Source organism: Cryptomeria japonica, chromosome 6 (assembly GCF_030272615.1).
Source record: "Cryptomeria japonica chromosome 6, Sugi_1.0, whole genome shotgun sequence".
Taxonomy (NCBI): Eukaryota; Viridiplantae; Streptophyta; class Pinopsida; order Cupressales; family Cupressaceae; genus Cryptomeria; species Cryptomeria japonica.
In genome coordinates, this window is record NC_081410.1 from 417,981,114 (window position 1) to 418,005,528 (window position 24,415).

The 24,415-nt window shown below is 37.0% G+C and overlaps 1 protein-coding gene across 1 annotated transcript in view; it reads left to right on the top strand.

Annotated features, from left to right (window-relative positions):
* Nucleotides 1-24,415, top strand: part of LOC131039025 (nuclear pore complex protein NUP107) — a 260,469-nt gene that overhangs the window by 95,411 nt on the left and 140,643 nt on the right. The window contains exons 5-7 of the mRNA XM_057971667.2: nucleotides 3,280-3,311; nucleotides 3,474-3,599; nucleotides 20,758-20,916. Of these exons, the coding sequence (XP_057827650.1) occupies nucleotides 3,280-3,311; nucleotides 3,474-3,599; nucleotides 20,758-20,916 (317 nt within the window). The remainder of the gene's footprint in view (nucleotides 1-3,279; nucleotides 3,312-3,473; nucleotides 3,600-20,757; nucleotides 20,917-24,415) is intronic.

The window sequence follows — 24,415 nt, forward strand, 5'->3', positions numbered from 1 at the left end:
TAAAAAGTCACTTTTTTTTTTAAATTTAATTTTAAACATTACATATACGTGGGGGCGACAGAAGACGTCTAGGCGTCTCCCCGTACCTTGAGAGATGTCTACACGTCTCTCGAAGGACAGGGAGACGTTTGGAACGTCTCCCAAGGAGACGTTTGGAACGTCTCCCAAGGAGACGTCTCCAAGGAGACGTCTCCAAGGACAGGGAGACAGGAACGTCTCCCAAGGAGACGTCTGCACGTCTCTCAAAGGACAGGGAGACGGGGAGACGTCTTGACGGCGCTTGGGTGGCGATGGTGGGATGGTGGGGGACGTCGCGTCCCTATCCCCCCCGTCCCCGAGATGTTTCTTACGGGGAGACGTGGCCAAAAAGGGGGGGGACGCGTCCCCGTGGAACACTGCAAATTTTAAATTTACTAAGTCTAATCTAATATCCATTTGTCAAAATTTACTTACATAATAATTAATAATTTAACATTTTAAATAAATCATTAACATTATGAATTAATTTTAAAATTAAATATTTAATAATTTAAGGTTTTAAATATATACAAATATAAATCATTAAATAAAAATAATAAAATTATATTTCAAAAATTAAAATTAAATTGTAACTTCCTAAACAAAAAAATAAACCTAAACCATAAATGATAAAAATCTAAATTTATTAGCTTATTATAATAAATAAATAAAATAATTTAAACAAACAAACAAATAAAAAAATAAACATAAATCCTAAAACTATAGCAAAACAAATTAACTCCTACCTTGCTGTGACCTGTTTCTCTACCTGCGTTGAGCTCTGCCTACGTCAAGCTCTGCCTACGTCGTGCTGGGCTGTGCTGGGTCGAGCTGTGCTGGGTTGTCACTCTTCTTGCGTCCTACGTCGCTCTTCGTTCGTGGCTTCTCCTGCATTCTTCATCCTTCTTCGTGGCTTCTTCATTCTTCTCCTGCTTTCTTTTCCGCTGCAAAAGAGAACCCAGTGTATTAACTATTGTTTTGCTTTTCGCCGTAGGGTTTGTATTAAACCCGTTTTTCAAACAAAAAGCAAAAAAAAAAACCCTCGAATTTCGATGTACGACGTGGATTCATCAAAAAAAAGTGACGAAATCGCCACATCATTCCAAATTCTTCAGGATTCTTGGTTGGAAAAGTGGATGCGTTTCCAGGGCTAAATGAAGGAACCCTATTGGATTCCACAAGGATTCCAGGACGATTCAGATTTAGAAACGAATCGTACCTGGAATCTGCAGGAAAAATGGACGTACTGGTAACTTAGGATTTTTTGCCTCCAAGGGATATGCCATATTTAATTTTTGATTCATGAAATTGATAATCAAGATAGATTCATGTATTCTCTAAATTCATACATTATGCTTCTAATGCATTATCTCAGTTTATTTTGTGTATTTATGTAATTTGTATTATTTGCCAAATTTTTCAATTAGTCCGAGTGGAACTTTTAGGCTGCTCAATATTGGCCAAGTCTGAGTTTTTGAATTATGCATTTGGCGATCTTTGTTTTGGAATCAACTTCTGCCTTCCTGCTGCTTCCATTTGCTTGTGAGCTATTTCCAACCTGCATCCAATGCTCTTCTTATTAAATAATATTCGTGGGGGTGTGCTTCACCCCATTCTTTTTGCTTGACATTCTGTTCACCCAGACAATAATTCTTTGCTGCCTACTGGTCTACTAGAAATTGTGAACATATACTACCCTGTTGAGGTTTGCTTGGCATGCATGATACCTTAGTAGAGCTCCAAAAATTGAAGGCACATTCATTTGTGCTTTTTGTATATTAGATGCTATTTGTTATGTCATTTTTTTGTGAATAATTCTCCATCGATAAACAGCAATAATGGAGGTAATGGTCACATCATTAAGTCAATCTATTTTGGATTGTACTTGTGGATGAATCTCTTAGTGATCTTTGTTCCATCAGCATTGATTACGAGCTCATTTTGAAATCTTATTATAGTGATGTATTATATAGTTATAGATAGGCCAATAAATGATTGTCATTTCTGGTTTATTTGCAATCATCAAGTGCAGACCTCAGCATGGTCTCTTTAATAGGTGATGTTTGGAAGACAATTATGCGCTTATGATGTAATGCACATGAGAAATTTCATACATGTAAATATATTTCAATGAGGGCTACAGATAGAATTTCATAAATCATAGTTTTTAACTAGGATTGTGATCTAGAAGCATCTGGGTTCACAACCAATCCTGCACAACCAACAATAATTACTTTATTTTACTTTTTTATTTTTGTTGTAGTTTTGATTGGCAGGTCTAATTTAATCCTCTCAACTATTCACCTAACTCTAAAGCATAATTATTGATTTTCAGGAGGTTGATGCAGGAAATTAGAGCTATTCATTTGCAAGTTGTAGTTTTTAATGTTGGGTATGAAAAAGCCACACCAAGCAAGGGAGGGCTATTAATTTCCTTATGTAACTCCCATCTAGTCTTTTGACAACTGCTAATTTGAGCTGAAGTGGAGCCTAGGTGCCTTGAAGCGGGCCTTGTTAAATTGGTCCAGAAATGTCAGCTTTTAGTTATATTTTTAGTAAAAATCTAAAAATATTTTCATGCAAAAGGGAAGTGGAGGAAATATGGTAAATCTCACGCCCAAGTATAGTGGGAAATTAATTAATGAGGTCAGATATTGCAGCAAGAAGAAAAATACACCCAGATGGTTAGGTGTGAAGAAAGTGAAGGCTGAAGCAAGGAAATGAATGGAGGAGGATGCATGAAAGCTATCAAGGAAAAGAGGGTTGTTTTGTATTGCATGTGGCTGGTTTGAAGGTTCAAGATCAGAATTGCAGAAGTTTGTAGAGTTGTTGTAGTTTATGTTGGGTTTTCTATGCATACATGTTGTGGGTTCTCCTGTAGCTTGCAGAACAAGATTGTAAACTGTGTTGTTTTCAAATAAAGATTTTACCACCAAATTTTTCTTCCAAAATGTGTTGTTTTGTTACTTTCTGTCATTCCAATATTAAATTTGTCTATGAGCTTTGCGAAGGATGAAAGATTGAATAGTTTGCTGCAACAACTGATGATCCTAGTGGATTCTCAATTGTTGAGCTGCATCAGATTGTATATTTCTAGGAGTTTAATTTCCATGGTCTTATTTCATACAAATGGGTGGCAGTTAACTCTTCTGTTGAGATTTTAACAATAATGCCTTTTTCTTTTTACATCTTAATACACAGATGTTTTAATATTTCCTTCTTATAAGAGATCCTCAAAATTTAGTGTCATGATTGTTCCAGGTACTGAAGATAACTTGGAGGATGTCAGCGTGGTATTCCATTTGAAAACCCCACTACCTACTTTATCTTCAGCTTTCTCCTAAAGATGCGAGAACAAATGAATAGTATTTCTACAATCTTTATCATTCTGGTTGATCTAGATATTTGGCTTTTTGGATTGGCGAGTTTCTTATGCTTGATTTTTCTTTCTGTAGTGTCCATCAACTTCTCAACAAGAGGCTTGCGAGTTTGTCATGACAGATCTCACGGCTCAATTATGCCTTCGAATTGTTCAATGGCTAGAAGGTCTTGCATACAAAGCAGTTGACTTGGATAAAAAGGTGTTAATTAGTTTTCTTTATTTGGGATTTTAAACTTTTGTTTGGCTTGTAAGAGTGCATTCTTCTAGTACATCCAGCTCGCATGATTGTAATACAACATGGGATTTTAAATATAATATATCATGCGGGCAGATTTTGATAGGAAATTTATGTTTTGGATCTACTGGCAGGGAGAGGAAATTTGTGTAAATTTTTACATGTTATATTTCTGAAGAAACTTCACCAGTTAATTTGTAATAATTGCATTGTTCCATCTCAAAATGTTTCATTGAATAGTTTCCCTTAGAAAGGCTAGGTAGGAACTACATTCTAGACTATTACAACATGTATGTCCATAGCATTTGATGTGTAGGTTACATTTATTTGTGCATCTGTTGGGAAAGAAATATGGAAATAAATCTTAGAAAGAATTTTCTATCTTAGGTGGAAGCCTGTTTCCTTGGTTGTATTGCCTTCTGGCTTTCTTGGAGTGGCAGTTTTATAGTTGCTGATATCATTGTTTTAACTTTTTTTCGATTCTTCAGTTTAATCCTTATTCTGTTCATTCTCATGCATTAGAGGTATAATATGTTAAGGCTAAAATTCTACTTGTATTGGGAAATGCTAGGAATGCTCACAATTACAGCTCATTTAGGTTGTTTCATTCATCTAAAACTAGCTCCAGAAAATTCTTATCTCCACTGGAATGGTAATGTATATATTCTGGATTTAAGAATTGAATAGTAATTAATGCAACACTTAGATTAGGAAAATAGTTAAAGATCTATATTTTACCAAAATAAAATAAAACATTTGCATAGGTTTGCTCTGTTCAACTAGCATCTGCAAGACCCTTTCACTTCCTAAGGAGAGCAGATAGATGTTAGGCTATAGTACAAACCTGTCTTTGCTGACATCTTGTTGTAATATAACCACAGTAGAGCATAACATCACTGAAGGATCTGTAAGAATTTAACTAAGGCATAGAGAGTCAGGCCTGAAGCTTGAAAGCACATAGTTTGAAATTAAGGAATATCTGCTTTTATTTATAATGGCCATGATATAATGCTAGCCGATTTCCACAAAGTGCTAATTGAATTTTACGAATCTGCTCATTAATTTCTTCAATTAATCTTGATGCATACTTAAAGATGATGAATAAGATAGCTATAACATTTTTCTAGAATCAGTTGATGCCGTTAAGAGATTGATTGTTTTTAGCAGGAGGCTGCTTTAAAAAAGGGCCTGCTTATGTAACTTAAATTCTGACAAGACTGCTTAAATGATGTCAAATGCACTGACCTGGAGTGCTACCATGCCACAAAGTCTGCATCCTAAACTGATGGCATGTTCCAAGTTTTCAATTACAACAAAAACATTCACACCTTTATCAGCACACCCTTAATGAGCAATTTATCTCTCAACATAATTAAAATAAGTCATCAATTTGAACATGTTTAAACCTTCTCTCTTTGTTTGATGAATGATTTGGTTAACATGTTTTCACCTGAATGTTTAGATTACAAGACACGTGTTTTAGTTTCCATCTTGAGTTTACTCTCCAATGAAGTGATGATGCATATGGATTACTCTCCAATGTTGAATGCACTTTCAATTACCACAACTGATATAAGTAGGTTATTTTAGCTGTACGCTATTATCTTTTTGAATTGCAGTCTGGACCATCATGTATACCGAGCTGGATGCTGTTGTATATTCAATTTCCGTAGATAATAGTGTTGTAGCTTGCTTTTTGCTGCTCTTTGGAACACTGTACAATCCCAAGCTGAATATGTGAATGTGTTGTCATTGACTTCAGATACAGTTAGCCCATCCTAGAACATGACTAATTTTAGGGTGATTTCTTCAATTCTCTGTCATAGTACTTAATTTCAGATTGAAGAGTCTCATGGGTAAACTGCATCTAGATTAATGAAGGACAAGAGGTTAAGAGAATGCAAAGAAATGAAACCAGCACTTGTAACCATAGTTTGCGAATTTGGTGAGATCTCTCTGAACTCCCAAGAAAATTTGCAGGTTGAGTTACTTGGGAGCAAATCCTGAACCAAGCCCTGTAGACAAACTTATGAGTTACTTGGTGAGTCTCACCTTCAAACTTGATGATACTTGCGAGTATCTCAGAAATCTTGGCTGGTGAAAAAACTTTAGTAGTCATTAAAACTCTGGTTTTTGTCAGTTTTTTTTTTTATGCTATCATCAGCATTTGTAATCTAAGTCGATTGAATTGCTTGATGACTGATTGGGTGTGTAATTTGAAGGATTTTTTGACGATTGAGTATATTTGGCCGGGTATTTCTTTTGTTCTCGATTCTTTGTTTTCATTCTTTTTTGATATTTAAATTTAAAACAGTGAAAGCCCTGCTTTTACACTATTGAAATTTTCTATTCTTTCCAGCTCTCCCGTATCTGTTTTGTTTTACTTATCTATTTTTTCTTTTCTTTTTTATTCAAATGAAAGAAAACCCTGCTGTTATGCTGCTGAGTTGTTTTCATAAAGGCGACAATCTATAGTGTGCAATGCAAGGTGACTACAGAAAAGAACATGCATGGAAGCATCACATGGGTGCGATCAAAGACACAATGACTTGCAATTGTTGTGGGTTTAATATGAGAGGAAGCATTAATCATTTGGAAACCACCTTGTTTGGATTGCTGGTTGGGATGTCCAGTTTTGTGTAGCCAAGGGGAGGAAGAAATGAAAATAGAAATGAATTCCCTACTTTATAGGTACAACGAAAATAAAGTTGAAAGAAAGAGGACAAGGGAAGCATGTGTTGGTGATGAATTCCATGGCCACCCCTTTATCATCTATAGATTATCTTTCTAGCCCACAAATTCAGCGTTCTTCCATTGAGGAGAGTTATAGCCATCTAAATTCCCCATCTAGTTTCTTTGTTCCTTGTAATGTTCTTGGCACACAACCTTCCCTTGGAGGTATTGCTTGGAATCAAGGAAAACACCATGAAATGAGGATGCCAGCTGCAAAGTTTTGGTACTATGATACTTTACCATTCAATGTGGCAAACATCCCATATTGGGATGCATTGGTAAATTTATAAGTGGTTGTCACTGTGGAGTTTGAGGCACCGACTTTGCATGATTTCAGAGATCCATTTTTAGAGGAAGCCATCACAAATACATCACTAGTGGTAGAAGATTGGAAGAGAATATTGAAGAAAATGGGCTGGAACATTTTATTGAATGGGTAGACACATAGAAGGATCCTAATGTTTATAATCTTTATAGTTTCGTCTAGTTGCACATTGGTGTTCTGAAAGTCGATAGATGCTTTGCACAAAGTCAAGAATGCAGACTTTTTTACAATTTATTGGAGGGAGTGAACAAGGAGGTTTGGGTGTAGAATGTTGTCGAAATTTTCATGGAAAATGCAAACACATTTTTGGTTGCAAGAAGAGTTATTAGGAGAGATATCATAGCATTTCTTTAAGACTTTGTGCTGCCCATTGCTTGGATTTAATACTCAAGGACATTGGGAGGATTGGATGGATCAAAAAGTGTGGTTGAAGATGCTAGAAAAATTACCAATTTTATCTACAACCATACATGGGTGCTATGTCATAGGGTTCAACGATTTCCAACGAAAGAGCTCTAAATTCACCAAACATTACTACTAAGAAAAAAATTGTTGAAATTTGTTTAAGAATTGTCTACCACTTTTTAATATCTATTGAACCCATTTGAATCACAACAAGCTTATTGACTTAATAAGTGTGATCCATGGCATGTTAAAAGCATGAAATGGAAAAATTGTAGATTGCTAAATGACAAGTTGCAACTGTAGCAAATAGAAGCATAGACCTAAGTTTATTACTTATCTTCTTAGATCCCATTGGTTTGTTTGAAGTAAATAATGTATTTTTGGATACCAATCACAAATTTTGGTTGATACGTAACCAATTGCAAATTCAACAATACTTTTTTTGCTCATGGTAGCTTTTATGTTTTACTTATAAAATATCTATTAATATTTATAATTTATCTTTTATTATATGTTAACATTTATTTATGATTATATGATATTTTAATATTATTTAAATATTAGTATTTAAAATTTTAAATTCAAGATAATATACTTAAATAATAATATCAATTTATATTACTTAACTCCTATGTTACCCCGAGTTTCGAGGATGGGGATGACAGGGGATGAGTTTCCAAGACGGTGAATTTTTTTGCCAAATTTGGGGATTGGGAAGGGGGGCGACAAAACGGACGGCTATATAAAATATAGGGAAATTTTAAATGTTCATATGAAAACATGGATAAAGCATGCATATATACATTATTTTCATATGAAAACATGGATATAGTATGCGTATGATACTATGCAAACATTTTAGAATGTAAAGTTTGAACATACAACATTTGTTTTCAAAATTCATACTCAATATGCATTCATAATTCAGAATTCATTGTCAATATGCATGTGATTATAGATATTAAAGAAATAACATACAAAATGCCCAAAGGCTACATTGCTGCTATATAGTTTCATTGTCAATTATGATATGAAAATACAAAAAAACAAAGTACACTATTGCCTCTAATCTGCATCTCCTAACATTGTATCAAAACTAGAGTCCTCTGATTTTCCGCCACTGTCATGGTCCACACCCACCTCACCCAACAAAATCCCAATCAATCTCCCTGGTGTCTCCTCATCAACCTAGCCATATCTTTGGCATTGACATCCCATCATAAAGCCGGAGTCTGCCGATGCTTTGGAGTTTGATGATCCTGAAGTCGAAGAGCACTATGCACAACCACTAGCTTCTCCGCTCGTTAGAGGTAACTCTATTCCTCTTGATAGAGTGGATAAAGCCATATGTGGATCAATTCCTCTTTGCAACAAAGGAACTAGCAACTTGTGAAAGGAGGTGAGTGGCAAGCAATTTCAATTGTGGTGTATTCCTTCCATGCCATAACCACCATCCAATAGGGTCTCTTTGGGCTAATATAGCTATATCCAACCTCGCCTATGGTTTACTCAATGTAGGACCACAAAGATTTGTGAAGTCAAGGAATTGTGCGTGAAGTATGGAAGCCTCCCTTGGATATATCTTATCAATGGCCTGTGTGAACCCATCTAAAACCTCATTGTCATCACATGGAGGCACCCTTCCTTCTCTTGGTATATACCTTTTGGGATTCATTGCATAGGCTGCCATATGAAGAGGGGTGTTCATTATGTTCCACTTCTGTATCACAATGGGCCTAATGTGTTGCTCATAGAACCCCAAAGTAGGATCCTTAGCCAAAATTATTTGCTTAATCTTCCCAAGCATACTGTCAAATGTCTCATATATCTCTCCAAGACTAGGAAAGTTTGTATCAGCTTATTTGATGACATCTACAATATGTGAGATGATAGAGAGAACATATTTGCAAGTGCATAGTTCAAAATATTAAAATCAGAATATGAAAATCAACAATCTAGTATTAAATTTTTAAAATAATCAACAATTTAATAATAAAATCAGCAATCTCTTACCTCACTGTGGACCACCAATTGTCATCAAGGATCTTTTGTTTGGTAGATTTTCCTTCAGTAGAGTTTGATTTCCACCATCTAGCCCGCTTAGGATTCACCACCATCAATTGTAGAGGATCATGCACATTAAGCATCCTCTCCAACACGATGAAGTAAGTGGCATACCTATATTCATTAAAATAATAAAAAATTTAAGTGGCATACCTATATTCAATGTTCATTAAAATAAAAATTGGAAGTTTGATACAAAATTAAGTGGCATACCTTGTGTCAAAGGGTTTGAGGAACTCCTTTTAAAATGACCTAAAGTGAACAAGTGAGGTGTGGTGGTTGCAAATGAACATTTGAATGTCTCTAGCTTCTGCCACCAGTTGCTTCACCCAATCTATTTTTCCTATGTCTTTTAAGGCATTGTTCAATGCATGAACACAACATGGGGTCCCAAAGATGTGCTTGTAAGAACCCTCCACCATCAAACCTACTAATTTGCACGTGTTGAATCAGTGATCACCTATACAACATTAACAGCCCCAATCTCCTCTATGGCATCTCTCAAAATGCTAAATTGGAACTCTGCATCCTTACGCTTCCTTGAACCATAGCAGTAAAAATCTTTTGGGGAAAAAATTGGCAAATAAAAAGTATAATATTTAAAAAAAAAATGAGGATTTAAACGGGAAAATACCGAAAAAAACTCAGATTTGAAAAAATTATATTATTATAATATATTAGTATATTAAAATATAATAATTATTATGTTAATAATTATTGTATTATAATTATATTATCATGATATAATTATTGTAGAAACATAATAAAATAATATAAGAACTATGTTATATTAATATATCATAAATATTGAATTATATTATTGCAATTATTATACTATTATTATAGTTTAAATATAAATAAATAAAAGAGTGAACAAAATAAAAAATTATTGCTTTTGCCATGTCATTGTCGAATCTTGTAGATTTAGGGTTCGCGAGCTTGCACATGCACGAGAATCAATAACGACCTTTAGACTCTCACATTCTCGCTTTGGATGACTAAGCATGGAAGTTAAAGAATTTATCGGTTCACCTTGTGCAACAAAGTCTTGAATATAGATTGAAATTTGATGTTGTAGTTCTTGAAAGGATGAATCGTGCAAGAACCCCATCGAAAATTATGGAAAAACCCTGCTGAAAACCATGTTGAAAATCACGCATAAAAACCATATTGGAAATTGCGGGTAGAAACCCTCCAAAATATTCCAATTAAACTAGGAAAAAACCAGGCGGAAATGAGAGAGAACCGGTCAAAATCAGTAGTTAACGACATTTCACATAAAATCACGTCTTTTTCAGGGAAAAAATGCGGATTTTGCTGATTCATGATTAATCATGATTTTTTTGGATTTTTTACCAATTTATGCTTCTATGCCTTGAACCAACTTTTAGAAAATAAGAACCAGCAGGGCATGTGACAATGATATTGATGAGTGGTTGATGTCTTACATTAGTCCACCCATCCATCACAATAGAGCAACTAAATCTCATCCAAGTTCACCTCATATCCTTCATTAGCACATTAACCTTGGAATATTCTTTGTCTAGGAGAGTAGTTCGTAGCTTATGATCTCTAGGGGGTGTGAATGTGGGATTCATTAGCACATTAACCTTGGAATACTCTTTGTCTAGGAGAGTAATCCGTAGCTTATGATTTCTAGGGGGTGTGAATGTGGGACCGATAGTGGCTATATCTTTGACCATTTGTTTGAAGTAAGAGAAACATGTCATATGAAATGGGATGGCATTAGCAAAAAAAATCTAGCAATGGATGTCTCCGTAGCTTCACCTCTTTGTGCATTAAACAAAGTTTCTATTGACCCTCCCTTCTCACTACCCATCTTCCTCTTTCCTCTTGCCTTGACTACTACTACCAATAGTGGATGTCATAGGCACAGATTTTGTGAACATGCAAAAGAAGGTGCTGACAATGCCCCACCTTGTTTCCCCATCTTTGCCTCCATATGCAGTCAGTGACACTCTATCCTCTCCTCATCTTTTAGTTTTGGACAAGCTTTGACCCCATGGTCTTGAACACCCAAAAAATGACATTTTACCCTTGTGTAGCTGCCCCTAAAATCTGTCAATCAAACATGACAATCCCACACCCTACTCTCTCCCGAATTTCTTTTCCTTTCACCCCTAGGTGTAACATATTGGAGAAGAGGTTTTTTTTAATCCAAAGGGCCCTTTGCATCATATGTTTCCATGATTTTTGAAGGGCACTTAAGCATATTAGGTTGCCACCCACTACTTCTCTTAGCACTTCCACTTGCATTTCCACCAACCACTTCCACTTCATTCTCACTACTGCTATCACCCTCATTGTTGCTCATTTTTTTTTTGAGTTTGCATGAAAGTTTGAACTGATTAAAAAAAAAAAAAATCAAAAAAAAAAAAATCAGACATTTCTCTCATTTCGTTCTTCAAATTCTGAAAAAAAAATGGAAAATAGGACAATGGAAGAATGAAACTTAGTTGCCCTAGGTTGAACCACTTTGCCTTCTATGCCTTGATGCACCTCCTCTTTCAATGACTTTCTTCAAACCCTCTTGCTGCTCCAAGTTTTTTCTTCTCACACAAATGATCAAATGAGTCAAAATGTGTGAAGCAATAGCTTTAGGATGTTTTTGGAGGTAGGGGCCCACAATAGAAATAAAGAAATTTATGAAAATGTTTTTTTTTATATTTTAAAGTTGCAAAAAAATGCCCCAGCTATGGGGGATGCATAACCGTCCCCGAGACAGTCAAGGGACATCCCAGATGTCCCCTGCTGTTCTTGAGACAAATGTATGTCTCCCGTGGCTAGGGCTAGTGTCCCTTGTTCTCGGGACGTTTCCTGTGATTTTTGGCAGATTGGAGATGGGGGGGTAAACGTCCCCTAGCCGTCCCCACGTCCTTGGAACATCCCTAGGTTACTAGACACCAACCTTGTGATATAGCTTATGGTTTAACTCTAATAAGTTTATCAAGGTTTATAAATGTGGCATCTTGTTATAGAAATTTCAAATCTATTTATTACTTATATTAAATATAAAAGTTGTAAATTTATATTAGTTAAATTTAATAAAGGCTTTTATTTTTTCCGAATTTCGTTTGTACCAAATTTTATCTTTTGCTGAACTTGAACATGAACAAAAAACTTATGACATAGCTTGGGTACATTAATTTAATGAGAGAGCGCATGAAAGAGAAGAAGCTTTTGTGATCAAGAGTGATATTATTTGCCACAATTTTTTTCACTTTGTAGAACATTGTAAGAGTACTACCTTTTCTAAAGCAGATGTTTATGAGCATTGTGTGGTTGTACTGTTCATGTTTGTGCATATATGATATTCAAGATAAGTGACAGACTTGTGTTTTTTTTTAAATTATTGCTTTTGATTTTCTAATTGTCTAAATTCAAATTTTTAGGAGATAGAGCCTTTGGTCAAGGTTTTACATTTCATCAATAAGGATACTATGCTGACGAGTTATGTCTATGAGGCCACAAATAGATCAAGAAGGCTATATTATATTATAGTGATGGGAACAAGAGGAAATGTGAAAATATTTGGCATATTATTTATTGTATCTGGACTAACCAACTTTACTACCGAATACATGCCATGAGGTATTAGTTTCCTCTTAAAGTTTTCTTCTCTTGTATGTTTAGCCATAGTTCAAAAACTCATGACTTGACAAAACTCAGGAGACCATATTTTGACTCAATACCAGTGACTCAACAAAAAATCAACTTAAAATAATACGTTATTCCCAAAAAATAACTTATTTTTCATGCAAAAAAGTCTGCAAAATGTTGGGAAAGTGTTTTCTATTAGATTTGGATACAAAAGAGCACAATATTGCATCAAAATTGCAAAAATTGTAATTTATAAATATATATGTATTATGATGTTTCAAAATAATAATTAAAAAACATATCTATGCAACTTACAACAATTTTCATTTTCTCTCCGTCCTATACATCCAAGTAAGGGTTTGGGTACAACTTGAAATCAATTGTGGCACTTCCTTTGTACTTGAATGTTGCATGTCCACCCTTGAACTAGAAGGCAATAACTCATTTGGCTCAACATCATCATCTCTCTAATGTCATTTAATCCTATAGATGTTGCTTTTGCTACACCCCTTCTTGCTTCCCTCTCAAAATCAATAATCTTATTTTCATGAAACATGGGGGGTGTCCTCATTCCATGTAGTCCAATCACTATTTTGATTAGCCTCACCGAAGTGCCTATCTTTTTTGTGTATAAGTGAAGGTTGTATTGCATGAGTAAAAGGTCATTGAGGCACCTTTGTATCATTTTTTGTACCTCACGTCTAAAAGTGTTACAAGGTTGAGACAATTTTTGGAGGGCTAGCTTTTGAAGGTTTGGGGTATTTTCTGCCCCTTTCGTCCCATCAAGCTATTGCAAATTAGACTCTATGATTTTTTGTCATGATGGAAAGAGTCCACTAACTTGTTTGTAATTCTACAACTCTCCAATAATTAGATTCTTCATCTCAACCTTTGAGAAGAAAAGGTTGGGCTTAATGTAGTAACTTTTCAAATTAAGACCTTCAATACCACATGGAACTCCATGGCACACATGATTTTCGTGATTTTTTAAGATCCCAAAAACAATGCTGATGAAGCCAGAAAACAACGATTTCATATCAAAATTATGTTCAAGTCGTACTCCCCACTTCAAAATTGAAGGTTGTACTAGAAATTGCTTTGTTTTTTCTGACTTCCCCTTGTCCGACATAAGTCTTCCTTGGCCGTACGACTCACTCTCATATGGCTAAAATTCTTCCTCATACGGCTTGCAAGGGTATTGTGTCTGAGATTTATCGCATCCTTTCTGTATGATCTTCTGCAAACTACCCCCATGTACGGTTTTTGCTTCTTGCTGTATGGACTTCTTCAATTGCTGTTCCTCAAACGGATCTGCTCCCTTTTGAAACCGTACATGCTTCTCCAATCGTTGTACGGACTCTTTGTACGGATTTGTTTCTTCTTGGCACCGTATGAACTTCTTCAGATGCCATGAAAACTCCTTGTATGGATCAGACCGTATGAACTTTTCTTCCCGTACAGCGTATGGATGAAATGGTTGGTGTGCCCATACATCATGTGTTTGTATGATGGATGATGTACGCCATTGTTGTGCCCGTATGGTGAATGACGTATGCTGTTGTTGTGCCCGTACATGACGTGTCTGTACGGTGGATGATGTATGTTGTTGTGCCTGTACGGTGAATGATGTACGTCGTTGTTGTGCCCGTACGATGAATGACTTGCTCCTTGCATGACCCCTTCTTGCCTTCTGTACAGTGTACAAAAATAGCCTTGTGGCCAATCTTCGTGCTCTTGATACGGTGTACGGACTTCTTGCGTAGTGTTCTTGTCTTTGCCTGTACGGTTCTTTCTGTTTAATTTTTTCTCTCAATTCATATTTTTTAACAGTATACTTGAATACGATTTGACTCTATACGGGTATGATTTCCTTTCGTGCAAGCTCCTTTGTTCGTGCTGCCTCTATTCTTTCTTCGTGAGCTTTTCCCTTTCACTTTCCATCTCCGTACTAATTGATGTATCATCCATAACTTTACATGCTTCCATGGGTTGCTCTTCACCGAGAGTTGTAGCTTCAAGGAAATTAGATGTTGGCGAAAATACCTCATAGTCTTCCATTTGCCAATGGAATCGTCCATTCAGGAACCTCATCTCATCTTCAGAGAAATCTTCTAGTTCGAGCACCCCTTCATCATAACATTCCATGCCTTTCCTCCCTTCATCCATACCTAACTCTCCACCCTTGAACTCTGAGTCGGAGGATGCCATTTCTTTACTCACCGCTTGATTCCTTAGGTCGATGATGTACTTCCTCCCATCACTCTCGATTGAGAGGGTGTTCCGCTTCCGATTATGATTCGCCTTGGCTGTAATCAATCACTCCCTCTCAAGGAAAGCATTGTATGTTTTCTTCTGCAATGGGATGACTATGAAGTCCAAGAAAAATTGTTGTGTCCCAATCATTACTTTTTGTGCCATCAATGTTCCCAATGGCTTGATGCCATGTTGGTTGGCACCTACTAAGTGGAAGGTTGGTGGCTAAAGTCTCAGCTTCCCCTGACATTTCCAAGTGTCTTCCGGCAACACATTAACTCTCAAGCCCCTGTCGACGTTGGTGTTTGTCAACTTTTGGCCCATTATTTCCATCTTGATGACAATCGGCTTCCTCCTGATGCTCACCATTAGCAACATTGGATCACTGGCCTCATTCCCTTCGCGTGGTGGTTTCCCCGTTAGTTCCTCCCTTTGCGGCTTACATTGTTTTTGGATGATTGTGTCGTCACTGTTTGTGTTGGTAATTGCGATTCTCAGTTGCGGCATAGTTTGAAGAAAGTTTGGCACCTTGATGGGTATGGTTGTCTGTAGCACTCGTTGAACTATGTTCTTCTCAGACTCCCACAATGACGTACTTGTAGTTCCCTTGGAGGATACTCGTTGTTCTACTTCGGCTCTTGCTTCTTGGAGTCGTTCCTTCTTTGTACAAGAGTCTGAATACACCGCCTTCTTCGTCTGTGCTCTCGTGATTGTCAAAATTGCCTCATCTTGTTCCGCCACGTCCAACATTTTAATACCCTTTTGCTTCGAGTAGTCGGTATCTTCATGATTCCTTGGTACACACCATTTGCACAATAGTTGTATGTTGTCTTTCTTATTTTGGCAGTGTCTCGCAAAGTGTCCCCATTCACTACATTGTCGGCATTGTATGATAGGACATCCTTTGAAGTTGTACTGTATTTGGTTTCACACTCGTTGATTGCCATTGCCGCCAAGCGATACATTTTGTGGTTTTGATGGGCTGGTCTCTCCCTATGTGAAGACTACTTGCATACTTCTAGCCTTCAAATTATATGGACACTCCTTTATTGAATGACCCATCACTTGACAAATCTCACAAAACATCTTTTTAGGACAATTACCTTTCGTGTGCCCCTCAATCTGCACTTAGTACAACATAGTTCATTACATTCTTTATTGGTTACTTTCTCAGCCTTCAATTCTTTCATCATTCTCAACATATCTTGTCGAAGGGCCTGTACGGTTTTGGATTCTTCATCACTACTACCTTCAGTACGGTTTTGGAATCTTCATCACTACTACCTTCAGTGCTCTCATCATCATCAGTCTTCCTCTTCCCTCGGGAGGATATTTTGTTTCCACTCTCGATGTCCATTGCTCGATTGTAAGCATCTGCGTATGAGGATAGAGGAACAACTTTCATTTTCCTCCCGAGGGATGGAACAAGTCCCTCCACGCACCACCTCTTCTTCAATCCATCGGCCGATTGGTGTTCCATCTTGTTCAACAATTCTTTGAGCCTACGATTGGAAGCACGTACACTCTAACTTTTCCCTTGCTTGGTATTATGGATTTCGGTTACAATCTTGTTGTCATCCCTTAGGAGTTTGAACTCCTCTTCGAATGCCTTCTTCAGTTCATTCCACCAGGCCTTGTCCTTAGCATCTAGGTCTGTGTACCAATCAATAGCAATTCCTCGAAGGGTGGCGGGAAATGCCTTCAGCCAGTAATCGTGGTCATCTTGGCCATTTGCCTCCCATATCATTATACATGTCTTACAATGCTGTATGGGGCCCTTTGAACCATCTCCTGTGAACTTTCAGAGTTTTTGCCTCTCTTGGGTATTCTGGTTGTGCAACATTGTCCTCACTTGGAAGATACTGTGTGTGTTTGACCAGATTGGACCGTCTTGCTCCTCGCTCTCTTGCACTCTTGGCCATGCGTGAGCTGTCTACGTGTCCACCTTTTGCGTCTTCCGTACCTTGGTAACCTTCATTTCTATTCTCTCTCCTTGGAGTCTTCAGCTCAGGCCCCCCTATTCTTGGTTCCTCGACGAGGGGCAAGTTCATGCTAATTGGTTTCTTGTCTGCTTACTCCTTTGTGTGCTGGACCTGGGTGGATTGTTCCAATTGCTACGTTCTGGTGCTTTCCCTACACTCTCAGCCAGACGCTCGTCCTCTACACGTCTTCCTCTAGCGTCACCAACATTCTGGGTACTTCCAGGTGTGCCGGACTTGGGTGGACTATTCTGACTGCTACGTTTCGATGCTTTCCTTGCACTCTTGGCCATGCACGCATCCTCTACATGTCCACCTCCAACGTCCCAACACTTTGGGTACTTCCAGGCATAGTTCCAGGACTCGCCAGGACTCTCTGAGTCCTGGCGAGTTTCGAGCCAAGTGACCCTAGCCGAGTCTTAGGGATTCGGGACTCTCCAGGGACTCGCTTTAGGCGAGACTCACTAGAAACTGGTTTTTTGCCTTGTCCTGTCGAGTCTTGCCAATTTTTTCGTTGAGTCCCAAGTCGGGTTAGCCTTGCCGAGTTTGCGTCGAGTTCGAGTCTCGTTTCTATGCTTGTAGGCGCTGATTCGTCCTTGTGCTCCGTTCGGCTGAGGGTCGGTAGATCACCTAATCGCTTGGTCTTGACCACCTTGTGGCCTCTTCTCACCTTTATTGGGGTCTACGGGCATGAATCACTCAAGGCTGATCCGATTTCTTTTAAGGCAATGATGCCAAAATGTTTTCTGCTATATTTGATAAATTAAATACAGGACAATGCATACTTGACACAACAGTGAAATATATCTTTATTCACACATGCAATTATTACAGAGAAGAAGACCAGAGATGGTCAGCCAAGGATTACAATTCACCCAACTATACCGTACTACCTTCCTTGGCTGTACACAACATATTTAAAGGACTCGACGGTTGTCGAGAGGAGAGGAACACAACCATCAACCAACGAACACATAATACCCAAGAGTGACAACCCACTTAATACAATCAATAAATACATTGGCGGATAACCAATATTATCAAATATAACAATAGGCATTTTATGCCATCTACAATACAATTTAAAATTTATTTGAAGTTTAAAGTTATATTGATGATCTTTGCTACTCTCTTTGCAAAGACATCATCAAAAATTGTCTTTGTGATCATCTCTCCATCAGTCCTCTTTCAATAAGATTTGAATTTAATCGTGGTTTCCTTAGGAGTGTTTGCTTCACAGTTGTTAGTAAACTACAAATGCTCTACAAGGTGGGGGTTTTAGTTGCAAATTGTGTCACATTTGTTCACAAAAGCTCTTTTTCAATGGTGTGATCTCTAATCAAACAAAGAAGCCTAATGTGATTAAAGATATATTTGATGATATTCTTGGTGTCTCTCACTACATGTCTTAATCAAATAAGTTTGTTAATGTTCTCTTAGAGAAGGTCAAGGCAATGATCAACGTAGAGGGCCCAAAGAAGTGTTGGGTAACTTATATTATTGAATCAATGTTGAAGATGATTGATTAATTCTTGTAAAATTCATGCAAACAGTAGACAATTCGATGCCTCTTAGTGTTTTCTTTGGTTCTTTCACTCTTGTCAACCATTTATTAGCACTTTGAGGATTAAAACAATGTAATTATTATGACTTTTTTGGAAAATTCTATAGGATTTTTGTCAAATTTTGAGGCATACTTGTGGGATGAGTACATAGATTCTTGGAAATGTCATTGGAACACTCCTAGGGTTGCATATCCTATATGGTAGATGAATAGTGGGGGTCAGGGTGTGCGTCTTTGGTTAACTAGTGGTTAGGGTGAGAGTGTCTAGGTAGCCATTGGTCACAAATCTCTAAAAGAAAAAAAAACTAACAACAAACTATTTCCTACAAGCATATCCTGCAAGTTATAGCCAGCTCGATAATCATAGAAATTATAATAGTTGCAGGTGCAAAAATGACACGAGAATTGGAAAGGTTTGAAGATCTGAATAAGGAAGGGCTAGCTTAAGTATCTTCTGTTTTTCATAGACATTTGGGTGTGCCTACATACAAAACCAAGTGAGAGATTACAAAGGTCGTCAAGGTAGTTGCAAAGAGTGACATTTTCAGCGGGATTAAAGGTATTTTTAAGGAAGGGTAGCATCACTTTCTCATCATCTTCATATATATGCTGGAACAGTGCAGCTTATTGCCCCCATTGTACATTTAGCTCGTGATGTGCAAATGTTTTTGGGGCCTATTTTTTCATTTGTGGTCTAGAGTACTACTTGACAGGTATCGGAAAGGATGCTGGTCAAGCCCAGAGGAGGTATAGATGTAGAGAGTAATCTTGGTTTAACATTTTGTCAGATATATGCATGGTCAATTAATAAACAATTTGAAGAAATGATAATACAAGATATAATGCACTGAAATCCTCCTTTTCATTTTTGAGCTTTTTGATGGTTAGTTAAGGTTTTAATAAACTGTTGCGGTCAACTGTAATACCTGGAATGTTGTTTCCTATATATATTACTTGGGTGATACATGTAGGGTTGTCCATTAGTTTCTTATATCACTGGATGCTAGAGACCATGCATATTGCATAAGAAAAATACTGAAAATGTTCTTCATTTAATTTTGTGCGCTGCTCTTAATTGTGTATGGTTGCCTTTCTTTTGTATAGCAGATTATTTGCACATACATGGTGTTTATAATGTTCTTTATTCCAGTATCACAAAGTAATCTCGGCATTTCTATGAGTCTTGGGGTTATAAGAAATCTGTTAAAAAAGTCCATTTTCAACACCAATGAAGGGTGACATATAAGTTGGCTGGTAATGCCATCATTGGATATTCGTAATACTTTCTATTGATGTAGACATCTTTCTGAAGTGGGGAGGTTTGATGATAAATATAGTTATTTCTTATCCATTAAGTAAAGCTATATCCGACTAACCATTTGCAACAGATGTAGTGGTCATCATTATTTTTCTATTCATTTGTGGCCTGTACACCTATCAATGAGTTAAAATGGCTTCTCTATTTTGTTGACTAATTTGCATTATATTTCCTCTGTGTTTAATTACACTTCTCTAAATTTATTTGTCTTAGTCAAGTGGTCTAAAAATCTGTAGCCAGTTGTATGATATGAAAAGAGCATAACTAAAGCTTTACTATGAATGTAAACTTGTAATTTATTAGTGCAAACTGCAAACCTTTAAGGTCATATCTGTCTTTGCTGTTCTGCTTGTACAATGTACTACAATTTCCTAGTCTACTCCGTCATTTAAAGTTTTCTCTGATTTATTTATCTTTGTGTAGCTGATCAGGGTTAGGTTAGTGGAATGGTAAAAGTCTGATTTATACCACTTTTCTAATTGTTAAATGTGATTTTCCACAGTACTAATATTAATTCAATTCTTAATTTATTAGTGCAAACCTTAAAGGTCATGACTGTCTTTGCTGTTCTGCTTGTACAATGTTCTACAATTTCTTAGTCTAGTACGTCATTGAAATTTTTCTCTGATTTATTTATCTGTGTATCTCTGATCATGTCCTGTTAGTGGAATGGTGAAAGTCTGATTTATACCACTTTTTTAACTGTTTCTCAACAATGCATTGTTTTTAAACAAATATAAAGTTTTCTGCTCATCTCAAAAAAATTTATACTATGGATGTCTATTTTGGTCTAAAAAAGCAGTAGTATGTTTTGCTTGCATCACGTATGGTTTCTTGAAACTGACCATGATAGTTTGCAGGTAAAAGGATGGTATGCTGGTTCTTATCTTCACACGTCAGGTGTCTGGCATCAAACACAACGGTTGTTAAGGAAAAAAGCTGGTAATGCAACAATAGTTCATCATGTAGATTTTGATGCAACAACACGTGAGCAAACCAAACTCCATCCGGAAGATCAGGTTTTATGTTATTTTATTCCTTTTTTCTGTTAAATTCTGTTATGCTATTCTTTTATCTTTCTATTTAAAAAATGTTGTTTGTTATGGGCAAGGGTTTAGAAGTTATTACTTTAACTTGATTGGAGTTCTCTTTATATGCACAGCAGTAATGTTTAATGCTATATATATTTCCTTTGTGTTATCCATTGCATATTTGTTGCTAGGTTGATTGGACATTTTAAATTTATTTACATGATTGAATATTTTTTAGACATTAACATTTGCAAAGTTTGTTGTTAGACAGCACACAGTTTCCATCCAACTGATAAATGGAAATGGGCTGAAGTGGAAATTACTCTAGATGATACTTATTGTAGTGGTCTGTTTTGCAAGCCATTTAAAATCTATTGATCTCATGGATAGCGATGAGAATCTGCTTGGAAAGTTTTTCAAGGATAACATATAAGATATTTGCTATTATGGTATTATTTAACTTATAAGTCCATATCTTGTCATATCATGCCTTTTTGACTTGTATAATGATTTATTTCTGGTCTCATGATGAATGTTTTAGAGGTCAACTTAAAGTGGTCTACTGATTTTACATCATCTTATGCATTCATTGGCGGAAAGGGACATTGCATTTGGGATTCTCAAGTTTATTTTCTATGTTTAATGATTGATTGTTTGAGAATGTTGCCTCTAGTTTTGTGTGAAATTTAGGTTCTGTTTACCAGGGCTTAGATTGCTGATTTTGTGTTGTTCACATTTCTACTTATAATGCATAAGTAACGGTGTGTAAAAATGTCCCATTATCAAGAAAATCAAATGAAATACCCATTGCTATCAACAATTTAAAATACTATAATGTCCCCTTCTCAATGATGTGCTTTCAGTGGTCCATTGGCCTATTCCGGAGACCCGCAGGCTATGTAGAAAGGAGAATTAGGGTTTCCAACTTTGGTAGAGTTCTGCATGAGCTTTTTAGGGTTTATCAGGAGGGAATTGTTCAGTTCTATCTATGGTTCCCTTCTGGGTTTTTTATGAACTCCTGGGTGGCATAATATGCATTGGATTCTTTGATGAAGTAAGAACTTACTATTTTTAGTTAGGGTTTGGCTGATTGGATGATGCTGTCTTATTGAGCTTTCCAAGCTCTTTCTCTGAGTGCAAAGATCATGCTTTTCAGAGGAGTATTTTATGACTTATATTTTTAGTAATGGCAATATGGAGCATTTCTAGTTTTGGCAGTTTGGACAGGGTCCTGATCCTGCAACAGTTCAGTGGTCTTCTTTGCTTAGCTTCATCCTGGTTTTGTTGATAATCAGTATTGGAGTCATAAGTGATTTAATCAAATATTATTTCCTTGTCCTAAGGTTTAATATTTAAATATTTGTATTTACTAATTAAGTGTATTGAGGACGACTTAAGGAAAAATAATTATCTGATATCAATATTGTTATTTTCCTAAGTCGATGGTGTTAATTTGGTGGCGATTGGGGATGATAAAACATCTCATGTTATATTATTTTTATGTTGCAAAATTGTCACCAAAGGTAAAGTTTGAACTTTGCCTAGGAAGAAGGGAAGTGGGCGCCATGTTAAGGTGAAGACATGAAATGAAATGAAAAGAGTTTGAGTTGAGTTTGGGCGCCATTTGCATTTGAATTTGGTGGAGCATGAAGTTATAAATAAGAGCCTAGGGCTCTCATTTTGGGTATTTTGAAAAATTGCATTGTTATGTTGCCGGTTTGGCGATTGAACTTGAAGCTTCAGAGTGTGGCTCCCTAGTATTGCCAATTTCGTACTTGAGACATAGTACCTAGTTGAGAGGTGTATTCTTGTGACATTTTCAGTGCGTATTTTTAGTATTTTTCAGTGTGGTGTGTTTTTTAGAGTTGCTGGTTTGGTGTGGCTGAAGTGAAGAATTGCTCATATCTCCCTGCCTGTGCAACCCATCATTCTGGGTATCGGCTCTTTGGAAGCGTACTGGGAAGGCGACCATTCTTCCAACTTGGGGTGGTTTTTGGTGTGGATTGTGATTTTTAGGAGCATATCGAACTTTCTGCTGTACCACCCCCTTTCCTAGCTGTGTTGGGATGCGTGCAGCTTCTTTTCAGTCTCTGGTGTTGCAGGTTTGAGTTTCTATGTTGGACGCCTATGTTATATCTATTGTTTTCTTTTGATTTGATGCAATTCCAGATAGTTTTGGGAAAGTTAGAGTGTTTTGGTGTTTTCGGTAGTGGCTGGACAGTGTGTTTCTAGCTTGCAAAATTAGAACAGCAGTAGTGTTTTATGTTGTGTGATTTTGGAAGTAATTTGCTTGGGATCAACATTAAACATCTTCTCTAATCTTTTATCTCTATTTTGTAAGATTGTTTCAGTAGTACTGATCAATCATTCTTACTGCAACTTATTTGTATTTCCCACTGCATAAGTGGAAGAGGCTGGCCATGCCACCTATCTTTGTTTGTAATAATGTCCTCCCGCTGAATAAGCGTTGGAGTTGATAGTAATCTTCATTTTAGTCCTCCTGTTGCATAAGCGGTAGAGTGATTGCTCATTCCAGTTGTTTGTATTGGCCTTGGCTGGTTTACCACCAAGTGATTTTATGATTTTTCATTACCCGCTGTATAAGCGGAAGGGGCTGGCTTGCTGCCCAATATTGTAATCAGCATCTCAGATTTTCATCTAATGATCCCCTGTCGCTGTATGCTCTCACCCTCCCAGTTTGGGCTCTCGATGATCAAAAAGTGGAGGGTTCCCTTCAGTTGTTTGGATCTCTTCATTCTAACCTTAAGGAGTTACTGTTAGTGTTTGTAAATCTCATTGGAAAATCAATTTTTTTTTAAAGAGGAATATTACAGTGGTATCAGAGCTGGTTTTCCTACCAGCGTGTGATTTTTCAGAGTGGTCAGAGTTCTGCATGAGTGACAAAGATGTCCGTTACTACAACAGAGAATAGAGGAGACAACAGTTTCAGATTCCTTTAGTGCCGGAAGAAGATACCTTTTCAGAGGTTTTGAGAAAGAGAGGGAAAGAAGTGGATTCTGTAGATTCAGTAGACTCAATGGTCGAGAAGGCTGTAGAACAGAATGAGGCACCTGACAAAAAGGCTAAGAGACAGTTTAATGCCATGATGGATATGATGTCTCAATTGCTAGCCAATCTTCACCAGAATGTTGTTGGGACCCCTAATCAACCCAACAATGGACTGGAAGCTAGTACTTCTAATGCTCTTGTAGGAAACGGGAATGGGAGTAATAATGGGAGCAATCGTGGAGATTCGGTTCCAAGACCTCTGCAACCCGTCTTCCTACCAAGAGAAGCACAACAAGCTGAAATTGAGATACCTACAACTGATGAGATAAGGAACAACTATACGGAGTATGCTTCTCTCCCTGCAGAGATCCGGGATATCCTCACCTTGGATCAGTTCATGAATCACAAAATGAAGCGAGGAAGGAGGAATGACAACAAATTTTCTGCCCCAAGAGATTATCAACAAGCTCTTGGAAGG